Raw genomic sequence first — 13,064 nt, 5'->3', positions numbered from 1 at the left:
GATGGATGGATGGATGGATGGATGGATGGATGGATGGATGGATGGATTGAAGGAAGGAAGGAAGGAAGGAAGGAAGGAAGGATGGAAAACTTCTTCCACAATTAAATACACTACAACCAATTAAATCATGTGAACCCCACAATAAAATACAAAAATATAAAACACCTATTAATAAAAACACTTAATTCAATAAAAACACATTTTGCACATTTCCACGTACATTCCAGCAAGTAAACAACACAACAATGAGACCAGAGCATCAGCGCATAGCAAAAATCTATATGCCTACTTTGTTTAACAATCTGATTGACGTAGGGACAAATTAATTTTTTAATCTGTAAAGTCCACAAGCTGGGATTCTAAACTGTTTTCCAGATGGTAATAGTTCATATTGTGAGTTGAGGATGTGAGCGGGGTCAGACAGCACCCTCCAATCAAGTCTCATGTGGCCCTTTGGTCCCTCTGTAAAACATGTTGAAAGTATTTGTTTTTATTTTAAAAATCTATTATATATCCACAAACTGTTTTATATATAACTCTTTACTCACTTTAACTTTATACTTTATTACATCAAAGTGAGATGCTAAATAGATTTTTACACAAATAAAAAGAGGACTCACACAGACCTGCATAGTTCAGTGTTTTTAGTGTAGTCAAATATGATCTAAATAATGATAAAATACAATTATATATATATATATATATATATATATATATATATATATATATATATATCCTCCTTCTTTTTACATTAATCTAGTCTTTTATTGTCTTAAAATGTAAGAAAAAAATCTATAAATGTTGACAGTCATTATATGTTTTTAGTTTTATCTGTATCTTTATTTGTTAATTTGTCAGAGACCATGTACAGAAAGATCCATTAAACTTAAATGATGACGATGCACTATATCAGATTATAGCTATTCAGTGAATTTCCATCAGCAGTTCTTGTGGCGGGTAAGAAAATACTAAATACATCCAAATATCCAAAATGCTAAATACATAATTATGTCATCAGTATATCGGCTGGAAAAGTCCCTTCCAAGAAACCTGAAGTGGTCTATGAGCCACAAGTTGATGATCACGATTGTAGCAGGTTTTGAGACTCCTGATACATTTTATTTAGTGAGCAAAGGGGTATAAATGTCTCTTTTGATTAGCTATTAGCCTAGCCTGGAGGAAGACTTCTTGCCCTTTTCTTCATACTGTTTTCTGTGACTGATGTCACCGTTCATAAGGTACTAATTATTCATGACTATTTGGCAAAACATCCCTTCAAAACTCACCGAACTATCCCTTTAAGAGTTATATTTATATATTTATTTGCGCTTGTCATTCATCTGTAGCTAACAGGTGACATTTTTATGCATTTAGTTGCATATTGAGGAGTCTGACAATCAAACACTAATATTGTTCATGACAATTTTAACATTAAAAATGTATCCCGTGCCCAAAATCAATCAATCAATCAATCAAAGAGCTATTAAAATCTGAACTGCCAGAAGAATGTGAGTATTGACTGTTGCTGAGTGTTGTAAGATAGATGCAGATGGCTATGTGTTAATCTCAGAGACCTGTGGAGAAACTAGATGGAGATTTAATGGACTGAGGCCGCAAATGCAATCTGAATCTAAACTCCTCTCATCCTCCATCCCTGCCCGGGGGGGGCCACTTCAGCCAGAAAGCTTCTTACGTAACTGGGATTTGATTTTAAGTCTGTCAGCCCCTCCTGTATTAAATATGATCAGTGGCCCTCCTGTTGTGCTCTCCCTCCTCCCAAGAAACTCCGACATGAAAGATACCGTAAGCCTGCACGTGCAGTTTGTAGAAAAATGATTGTTCAGCTATCCGTAGCATTCAAAGTGACAGCTGCTTTTGCACTTTTTTTTTTCTTCCACATCCGCAGCATTTCTCTCTGTGAAGCGAAGTAGATCTGTTCTGCCAGCGGCCGTCACAGAGACGTGTCAGGACAATAATAACTTTCAAGTCTCCAGCGAGGAGAAATTATTGGATTGTGTCACAGTTAAAACAAACACTGACAAACTGGTCCAACAAGAGTGAATTTACTTACCGTCTTTTTTTAATTTTTCTTTGTAGAATTACGGTTTGGAGACTGAGAATCTGAAGACTCTTTCTCATAAGCTCAGTGCGTCTGCCAAGAACCTGCAGAACTTCATCACAGGCCGCCGGCGCAGCAGTCAGTACGACGGCCGAGCCACTCGAAAGCTGCCCAATGACTTCCTCACCTCCGTGGTGGACCTCATCGCTGCTGCCAAGAGCCTCCTAGCGTGGCTAGACAGGTGAGATTTATAAAAAGTTGGATCTGTAAACATCTTCATACATGCATAAAAAGAGATACAAACATAAACTTGTTAGAGGTTTTTTCATGCCGTCATCGTGGGCATGAGGGTTAATTCGGGGCTTTTAATGATCGATTTGACACGTTTGTTTTCCAAGATTGTGATAAGCACCTGGTTTTCATATTCAAGAGTTCAGCCAGACAACAAGAACGTTTAAACAATTTTATTGATTTGAAGTTGCTGGTGGGAGTCTGGATCCAGTCACGGGAACTGGTCTTCTCAGGCAGGTGAGGTGGGGGCCACCTGTCAGAGCTCGGTGAGATGACGTCACCGTAACTGGAGAGCAGCTGCAGAGGGAGGCCTTTAATGCTGTAAATAGTTTCGACAGCGGGGCAGTGGTCCAAAAAGCGAAGCAGGGGTCAAGCACGGGTAGTCAGAGCTCCAAGAACAAATCCAGAGGAGAATCCTTAATCCAATATCCGTAGAGCAAAAGGGGTTGATGTTACCAGCATCAGAAGGGCAGAACAAAACCAGACGTGGAGCAGGCAGAGCGGTGAATCCAAGAGACGAACAAGACAAGACAAACAGGCATGAACATGAATGAAACGCTGGACATGTACCATTAAGGGCTTGATAGTCTGGTAGATATCTTGGAGCTCTTAGAGCATGCATCAGGTGCAGGGCGTGAGCGCCAATAAGCAGAAGAGAAGTGGGCATGGCAGGTGGCAGAGAGCGGAACTCGTGACAGGTCGATCGACTCTACAACATGCAACTTCAGTGATTTTGAAATCCAAGCTTAGGGTGTACACGTTTAAATTTATTGTGGATTTTCTCTAATCGAAGCAGGGTCAAAACTATGCATACAGGCACAAATGCATTCATGCAGCCCCCCCCCCCCCACACCAAAAACTAATACTTGTTTCAACGTCACTTAGCACGTTGCACCACAACCACATACTTTTTGTTTCCTTCAAAAGCTGCTGGTATGATTTGGGCTCAATTTATGACCACTCTACTTGTCAGAATAAATAAAGTTTATTTAAATTATATGATTTTTTTTTTAAAGTACAGACACGACTTTTAGACATAGTTCCCTAAATTTACAGTCAGAGAAGCTCAAAGCTCCAGAAGCTTAATATTAACCTGCTTTATCCAACCAGAAACCATTCTGACGTGTGTTTCAGATCATTTTCTTGTTAGAATGCTCAGTTTGCCCAAGTTTCAACGGTGTATCTGTTGATCTGAGGTGAAGAGGAAGACGTTGGAGTTAGACCTTATTTGGTATTACATTTACTTTGTACAAGCAGTGACAAAAGTTGCACAGCATCATGCTAACACCACAATGCTTGACAGCTGGTACAAAGATCCTTAGGTTTGGACGTCTCCCTTGACTCCTTTTAATAAATAACTCAATATTTGTCTTGAATTATCCTAAAATTTTCTCCAGAAGACACGTGGCTTGTCCAGGTGGGCAGCTGCTAATTTCAGTCAAGCATGAAGGTGTTGCTTGAGCTTTCTTGGTCAGCACCGTCTCAGCCCATGGCGATGTAAATCTGTGGACAGAGACTGTTCCAGCAGTTTCAGCCTCGTAGGTTTCTGGGTCGTTCCTGACCGTTCAACCTATTCATTTTCTGAAGGTGACAGAGGAGCATTGGTTGATCTGAACAAATCTGTCAAACAAATATATTTTATGGTGTCAAAAAGAAACTACCAGCCATCGCAATCACCAATGAGACGTTAACGGTTCTTGGACTTGTCAAGTTAAAAGACATCCAAGAACCTTCACTTACTAAATGATTTAGGTTAAATGTATTAATATTGGTGTCTGTATGTATAATCTTGACCATGCGGTTTAGAGTAAATCCACAAAAAGTTTAAACTTTTACACCCAATTCCTAAATTTTTGAGAAAACGACAGTATGTGTATTTGCTTGTATGGTAATTATTTTAACAGAGACAGTTATTTTTCTCCATAATGCCATTGACCTTTCAGTTAGCAGTAAGAGATGTCTGAAAGAAGCTCTTATATAAGTAGATTTTGACAGGGTTGCCAAAAAGACACTGAACATGTCTATTTATATGTTGCTTTATCCCTTGTTTCTCTGTGGTTTTGTGTGTGCATGTGCATGCATGCGTGCGTGTGTGTGATGAATTTGAAAGTTCAAAGCTGACAGCACCCAACAGAAATAAGAGTGACTTACCTTTGCTTTTCCCTGGAAGGCAAACATAATTTGAAGCTTACATTTTAATTAAAATTCATAATCTGTTTTTGTTTTTCCCTTTCATGTTTTTACAGTATAATTGTTGACAAAATTAAATGCAGAGAAAGGGATTAAATAACAGACAAAATGTAAAGCATTTTTTTGCTCTTTAGAACAATCAAATGAACATATAAGCAACAAAACAGAAACAAAATGAGCACAGTTATTTTAAAAGGTATCCTCAGAAATTTTACCTACTGGTACTACTGTACATCCCTTTAAAGCACTGGTGTCCAAAGTGCGGTCCGAGGGCCATTTGTGGCCCATGCAGTGATTTTGTGTGGCCCACAACTGTAGTTTAAGAATGGTTTCATTTTGGCCAACAGGCTTAATAGGTTTATGCAAACTTTCTGCAAATTTGTTGGTAATCCTTTCTTATATAATGTTCAACAGTGAAACGGATGAAAAACAATCTTCTCAAAATGATCAATATGAAACAAAATACAAATCTTTGGCTATAATCTTTTTATTTTCACTTCATGGTACAAAGCATCAAAAACCTTTGCTGATTTCTACCAGAAAAGAGACTTTTAGATAATGATTCATAAAACTTGTCCAAATATATTGCAGTTGATAAAATAATCAAGAGTGAAATTAGGCATTTTTAAACGAATATAACGTGGTATCATCTACATACGAATTTATTAACTTTATCGAATCTATTGTAGCGACTGACAGCTGGACCATTTTTCTTCAATCAGCCTTTTGAGTCGTCCGTGGTCCAAAAGGCTGATCGACTCCCTTTTAAAAGGACACTTACTCAAATTACACTTTTGTTGTTGTGAACAGACTAAAATTAACTTTCCAAACACAAGAAAACAACAAACATAGATCCAACAAATCAAATAAATCAAATCCTTTTTTAATAAAAAATAAAAGCTTAGTGTTTATGAGGCTTTTAATGTTTTGGATCTACAACAATTTAAAACTTTCTCCACCAAAAACTAGTAAACTTTTGTCCTTTCTCCAAAATATTGTTCACGTTGAGAGTTAAATTCACATTTTTGTGGCCCACAAGTCCTTTCATCTTGACAGTTTTGGCCCACATGTGAAAATGTTTGGACACCCCTGCTTTAAAGCATTCCTGCGCACACGCTTAAAGATTTTGCAGTGACTTGGTGTCAAAGGAAGAATGGTCTAATGGTTCATTCTAGGTGCTCCTTCTTTTTCAGGTCTCCTTTCGCAGCAGTGGCTGATTACTCTGTGACCAGAAACAATGTGATCCAGCTCTGTCTGGAGCTCACCACGATCGTGCAGCAGGTAAATAAACTGTACAGAATTGGATCAGGATGTACACCTCAGGCATTAACATTTACCATCAGGCACACAAGAGACGAGCGTAACCTGACCTAAATATGATCATAACGATAACAGAGTACAAAATATTTTCACATGCTTGATAAGTTTACTCGATACAGTAAAGTAGGTTGAAGACTGGAAGATAATTTGTGTTCAGCATTTGCATGTTTCCTCTGATTTTATTTTCAAAATAAAATCTGCAAACCCTCATTCTTCTGTATTTTGCCATCATTGCTTGGAATAAATTAGTACAAAGCTAGAACTAATAAAAAGAAATGCAGTATAAAATGCCACACAGTTTAATAACAGACCTAAAACAAACTTGTAGCTCGCTTTGTTCCTCCACTTGGACACTTCCACTTCACTTCAGACTCAGGTCCTCTACCAGAGGTCTGGGAGCCTGAGGGTCCAAATGAAGGGTTCACTTAAGTTAAACTTGACAATTTTATAAACTTTCCTTTATTTTTGAATATGCTATGTCATTTTTAAAATTACAGTCGAGAGAACTTAAAAGGATAATTCAGATCGTTTAAAGGAGAGTTTGTGTAAAGGTTATAAATGATCATTTATCTGTTGAGTTGTAGCTACTTTAAAATGGAAACCATTCACTTGAGTCTCAGCTTAGTTTATAGTAGCGATTAGCTCATTAATCAGTCAGTGTTAGCGTCCTATTTCCTCTCAAGTTTGAGGCCGTTTAGGGAGCGATCTGCAACAGGTAAGATATTCACTGTTTGTAACCTGATGAGACTGATGTCCAACTTAAAAGATTTAAATGATCACTATACGCAGACATTTGGTTTAATGTATTGCTGTTGAAATCATTTAGCTTCACTTGTAGCAAGGGGAAAAACATCTCATCAGGTCAAATATTTGAACTTCATCATAAATTAGTTGTTAGCGTCGCCATATTTGCTTAATCGTTGACAGTCAGTTGCGTTTTATAGAATTAGAAATGAAAAAAGTGACGTTTTATAGCCGTTAGCTTGGTGTCCATAGAGGATAATGTTTATCTGAAGTTAGGAGAATCAAAAAAATTGGAAAAAATTAAAGTGGGGAGTGAAGAAGAAAAAGCAGATAGATCTGAAGGCTGGAAAAGAGGAAGACGTGCAGAGAGAGAGAGAGGCATGCCTCCGCATCGGTGACTCACTTGTTTTGTGTTTGTGCGTGCCTGTGTGGGAGTGTTGGGGGTTATACTGTAGGTGCCAAGCAGCTCGATTTCTGCTTAAATCCACCTACAGCAGAAATGCCAGTAATAACTCCATTTAGACTAATTCTCCAGAGGTAACACGTTCCTCTGTATGCTCCTCAGGACTGTTCTGTGTACGAAACTGAAAACAAGATCCTGCACGTGGTGAGTTTCTAACTTTATGCACCTGGATGAAAACAAACAAAAAATAAATAGCACAATTAAAGAAAGTAATTCCCCCTGATGTTTCGCCCTCAGTGTAAAACTCTGTCCGAAGTGTGCGACCAGATTATCTCTCTGTCCTCGGATCCAACGGTGTCCCAGTCTGCACACTTGGAGGTCGTTACACTCGCCAACATAAAATCTGCAGAAGGCTTGGTAAGACTTCATTCAAGACTTCTACAGTAAATTATGTGAAAATAATAAATGCATTATCAGGCTTGTAGGAAATATGGTAGATTAATTTCTCACTCACATAAATACAATAAACACCCTGACTAATAAATGTCTATCCTAAAAGAAAATAATAACTTCAAGTTAATTCAGTGCATAGCAACTCTAATAATGTTTGTCAAAGTGGTGTGGGAGTGGTGGTGCAGAGGTTGGAGAAGGTGGGCCTGTGATTGGAAGATCGCTAGTTCAACTCCCGGTACGGACAACAGCAAAATGTGGGTGGGATTGGTGAAGCACCCACACCTGCCTCCACCCTCAAAAGCAAGATCCTTACCCTCCACCATCTGCTTCCCCGGGCGCCTTAAAAAGCAGCTCTCTGCTCCACACAGAGGGCCGTGGTAGCTCGGTGGTCAATGGTTGCGTCAGGAAGAGCATCCGGTGTAAAAATAATTTTCATTCATTCAACCTTTATTTATACAGGTTAATCCCATTGAGCCTCGAGGACTCATTTACAAAAGAGACCTGATTTTAGCAAAGAGTGATGACAACAGTGAAAAACAACAACAATAGACTGTCACAAAAAAGGCATACAAATTTAAATTTCTTTTTTTTAACAAAACAAAATAGCAACTAAAAGGACAGTCAAAAGAAAAAGTAGAGAAAAAACCCCAGCTATATTATGAGGCCAAGTCTTTGTGCAACTTAGTTCTCTGTGGCGACCCTTGAAGAAGGGAGCAGCCGAAAGAAGAAGAAAAAACTCAAACGATAGCGGTGCCTTTAGTCAATATGTAGGAGGAAAATTTGACCATTTTTTGTTCTTATACTGAAAGTACAGTAAATAATTGTAGTATGGCATAGAGTTAAGGAGCTATGTTGATAGCATGTTCATAACATCATTAGCTGTTACATCATCTGACATGTGGATATTTAAATATTACCTTTCCCTTGCCTGTAAGTGTGGCATTTTTTGTTTCATAAATCAAAATTGATGAAACAGAGATTATGGTTGTTTTATTCTCAAGCCTGGCTGGTATTCGTTTAAGAGCTAGTCCTTATTTTTAGTGGTAACTTTTTTAGTGTAGAGTCAAATAATGTGCTTGCCAGGGTCCAGATTTGGGCGTCTGTTCACTTCAGTGAGATGACTGATAAATCTGGCAGAGTTACATGAAGTTCCTCATTTGAACAAGCAGTAAGCGCCATGAGAGGACTAACAATTAGCCGGTCACCGCGTTGGCTGCGACTAATGTGGCTGTCAAACTGATCCCAAGTGGGTACGATTGTTTTTAATGATTGGTCAGGGACTGTTGAACCCCCTCCCCCATTAAAGTGGGTTAAAACAGAGGCATGAAATACTGAAAATCAGTCTGATGTTATTAAATGCTTTCATTCCAACATGCAGGTTGTTCTCTTACAGCAAATTAATTTAGAAACATCTTTAATATCGCCTTTTTACATCTTTGTATTGGTAGTAATTCAGTTTAGTTGTAAGTTGAAGAGACAGTTCATCCAGTCATATATTGATTATTTATTGTCTTCATGGTGTACATTAGGCATGAGCAGAATTATTTTTAGCACGTACCCTAATCTTGAACATGTTAATAAAGCAGCTGTTCAGTAGCACTGCCAGTACAATGTTGTCCAAACTTTTTGACAGGTGGGTCAAAACTGTTGAAAGTATATACAGTAGTGTATATTCAAATTCAAAAATACTTTATTAATCCCAAAGGGAAATTAATTGTTGTTGTAGCTCATCCAGGTTTCATTAGAGTTGTTATAGATGCTGATGGCTGTGGGCAGGAAGGATTTCTTGTAGCAGTCTGTCCCACAGCGGATCCGAAGAAACTGGTTGCCCATGCCGATCCCTCCTCCCAGACCCAGCAGACCTCTCGGTCCTCTTGGGCAGCAGGAACACCTGAATGCCGGTCAGAACTCCTCGGTCCTCCCGCTGTCACAAACCACGTTTCCCGCCACCTCCAAGCTCTCGGTGGTCAGGCACTTGAGCACCGCCTCTAGGTAGATGGGAATGCATCCACGGCACCTCCTTTTCAACTCATTTGGGATTTGGGGCTGTAGTTGAGGTATTATTTGAGCTTTTGAGATGTTAATTAGCAACTCCCAGTTGTAGAAAGCCACCTTGTTGTCATGGTTACACATCATAACAAACGTCCAAAAGTAAAAAGTTTTCAGTAAAAATCCTTCCAGCTGCACAGCGTCCAAAACCAGAGGAAATATTCATCCAAAAAAAGCAATTTACATCCAGAAAAAAGAATAATTCAAGTTTTCAAAAGCAAATATATACGGTAGTATAATTTTAAAAAATGCACAATATTTTTGTGGAAGGGCAAAGTTATTACAAGTTTGGTGGAACATTATTTTTAAATCATAGTTCCAAAATTTAAATCTCTTAACTGTTTACCTTGTTACAAAGCTCAGTTCAGTTCACTTCATTTATACAGCGCCAAGTCACAACAGAAGTCATCTCAGGGCACTGAACAGAAACATTCATATACATAAAAAGCAAGTTAATAACATTAATTATCTGAGGAGCAGATTGCTTTGAATCGTCGTAGACTCTCATCCTAAGCAAGCATGAAGGCGACAGTGGAAAGAAAAAATCTCCCACGTGAGAAAGAAACCTCCAGCAGAACCAGGCTCAGGACAAGCAGCCATCTGCTTCAACCTACTGGGTTTGAGAGAACAGGAAGGAGGAATAAATACACAATGGCAGGTGGAGGATCACATTAAAATATTAATAATTTCAAATGAAAACTATTCATTTTTATGCATTAGTAACTATTCATTGGAAGAAATGAGGTCAATTTGTCCTCCAGTAAGCCTATAGCATCATAACAAGACAACTCTAACTATAGGATTTATCAAAAAGGAAAGTCTTAAGCCCATTCTTAAAACAAAACAAAAAAACAGCATTCAGTTCCTTTGTTTTGTTGGGTTAATTGTTTTTGTTTCCCTGTGTTTGAAAAGTTCATTTTAGTCCATTCTCGAGTACTAAAGTGTAATACGAGTCGATTTTTTTCCCAAAATCTCCTGGAACCAGGGATGGCCTGCTCAAAACGTGCCACGCTGCTCCATCATCTCTAATATCTCTCTGTAAACGCGCTCATCTCTTGTGGTGCTGTCCGTCAACACGATGAGGAAGTGGAGGTTCAGATGTAGTTTGCAGTTTTGCTGGGTGGGTCATCCAGTGAAGTAGCTCTGCTGACCAGTCAACAGCTGCTGTCTGCTTACATCACAATAATCACCTCGGAGCAGCCACCTTGGAACCACGAACAAGATGGTCCCATAAACCTGGCTGAGTGGGGGGTGGGTACCTGCACTGGGCAGGACCTAAACTGGTGCCGTGTGGTGCGGAGCTGATGAGAGTTGAGACTGAGGCAAAGCGCTCTGATACTGGTACATGTTTGAGCTTGGGATGACTCTCAGCTACTTCCCCACCAAATTTAACACTGCAAAACGTATAGTCATGAGAATTTACATGTTTACGTTTGATTAGCTGTGGTGGAAATCTTGAATTGGATTCCCTTTAAAATTCACTCAGTTGTAGTTGTAACTTCAATTATTACTTTTTGAAAATTTTACTGCTTCAATTATTTTCAACAACTTCAGACCTAACTACAGACATAAGGATTTTAATTGTTTTTTTTTTATATATTATGCACTTTTTGTTTAAAAAAATCACTGATTTTCTGAATTGCTGAAATTTTCCAAGAACCAGCTGCAAAGCAGAAGAACTGGGATAAAGTTATTACAGGATTCACTAAGCCAATAATTGAACACATTTATTTTGATGCACTTATTTTTGGAGTAATGAGACTGTTTCCCATAAACTTGTACCAAATTACTTCAGACCTAAGCTGGTCCCTCCTAAAATAGTTTAATAGTAATGTAAAAACTAAATATATATTTTTTTTAACTTCCACTGCATCAGATCATTTCAACAACTTCAGACCAAACTATAGACATAAAGTTTTTGATGATAAAAAGTGTGTTTTTATGCCCTTTTTGACCCAACAAGTAATTGCCTGGCACCAGAAAACAACTTCAGAAGAACCAAATTCTTGATACAGAACTTTTATGTCACAATTAATCATATTGATTGTAGAAACTAACCTGTTTGCAGGAGTGTCATCTAATAATTAAACAGATCAGATGTTTTCTGTTTAAATCGATGCACCTTGACTTTATCCCAGAACTGCTTTAGGTCAGTGCTGCTGTATTTGTTCACTCGCATCGTACATGTCTGTAAATTTTCACACTCCACATCACCATTGTGTTTTAGGTCATCAGATTTTTTTAAGTACAGGTATACACCTCACACTTATGCAGACATTTTTGCCCAGTACTTTGGTCATTTCTCAAAATGTTTTACTAATCCAGATAACAAAATCCCCATTTGTTGTTTACTTTCAGAGGTATGCAATTTTGTAAAATAAACTGGAATGTGAGGTTGAGGAATGTGTTTATAATGCTGTTTTTTGAAAGAAAAAAACTCACAGATGAAATCTTGAAGTCTATCCTAAACACCATAAGCTGCTGCTTTTTTTCTTTCTTTCTTTCTTTCTTTCTTTCTTTCTTTCTTTCTTTCTTTCTTTCTTTCTTTCTTTCTTTCTTTCTTTCTTTCTTTCTTTCTTGCTCTCGGTGAAGGCGGACGCATTTTCCCCCCACTCCTTCCCCTGCTTCTGCTCTTTGGCCTGTGAACTTTTGGAGCCTCTTTTTGCATATCTTCCTAATTGTAAATTAGTGATCTGATCAGCTGGTCTCCCAACGCAATTGATCACATTTTCTTGATGAGAAGACAGGACGAAGGAGAACCCTCCTGCTCTGACGGGACACTTGCAGCTGGATACACGATGGATTCCTGGGGGCAGTGGAAGATCATGTGTCTGTCCATATTGTTGGTCGAGGATGTTGAAGATGTGTACATAATTGGATTTATGATAACAGGATTTCTGATTTTGGAGTTGGTGGTTACCTGGCATATTGACAAATTCGGAAAGCGTCGGCAGATGTTTGGGCCATTGTGAAGCTGCCTGGCCTGTGTGAGGGAATGTGCTGTGAACGCTCAGACTCAGCTGCTGTGTGAGCTGAGCCGTGAGCTTGACGCGATTTCTGCTGAAAATCGCAGGCTACTTGTGGCTCCTGAATCTTGCTGGCGGGAAGGAATTGACCTTGGAGAAGTTGCAAGCTCGGCTCAGCGGTACTGACCACAAATTTGGCGTTTGGAGTCACCACTGAGATGTACCAGTGACTGTAAGGCAGACGGGAAATTAACGGAGTCGGCCTGACCCAAAACAACTGTTGTTATCTGAGCCTGGCTCCCCCGTGTCGGCCTTGGAAGGTGACTATCTCAAATTCTCCTGGATGTTATGTGAACAAGATGCTCTGCTCCCACTACCTGCTCCCTTCCCCAAGGACATCTATGGACCTGTGTCAGAGCTCTACCGAGGCCGGCTGATAAACAGTGCACCATCACTTATCTTGGACTATGGCTCGGGGGGCTATCTGGAACAGTGTTCACGGACTTACTTACAAACGCACACATGCATACACTCACTCGCACAGCTATAACCACACTCCCCTCAACTCACCACCTTTGCTGCCCGCCCC

At 39.1% G+C, this 13,064-nt stretch overlaps 1 protein-coding gene across 1 annotated transcript in view; it reads left to right on the top strand.

Moving 5' to 3' along the window:
- LOC119420171 (connector enhancer of kinase suppressor of ras 2) overlaps positions 1 to 13,064 on the top strand; it is a 64,999-nt gene that overhangs the window by 14,958 nt on the left and 36,977 nt on the right. The window contains exons 3-6 of the mRNA XM_037687550.1: positions 2,098 to 2,300; positions 5,734 to 5,821; positions 7,170 to 7,211; positions 7,305 to 7,424. Coding sequence (XP_037543478.1) covers positions 2,098 to 2,300; positions 5,734 to 5,821; positions 7,170 to 7,211; positions 7,305 to 7,424 — 453 coding nt within the window. The remainder of the gene's footprint in view (positions 1 to 2,097; positions 2,301 to 5,733; positions 5,822 to 7,169; positions 7,212 to 7,304; positions 7,425 to 13,064) is intronic.

The sequence above is a fragment of the Nematolebias whitei genome, chromosome 14, assembly GCF_014905685.2.
Source record: "Nematolebias whitei isolate Nwh7 chromosome 14, NemWhi1, whole genome shotgun sequence".
NCBI lineage: Eukaryota > Metazoa > Chordata > Actinopteri > Cyprinodontiformes > Rivulidae > Nematolebias > Nematolebias whitei.
The sequence above is the reverse complement of the archived record's forward strand: the minus strand, read 5'-3'. Positions and strand labels throughout refer to the sequence as shown.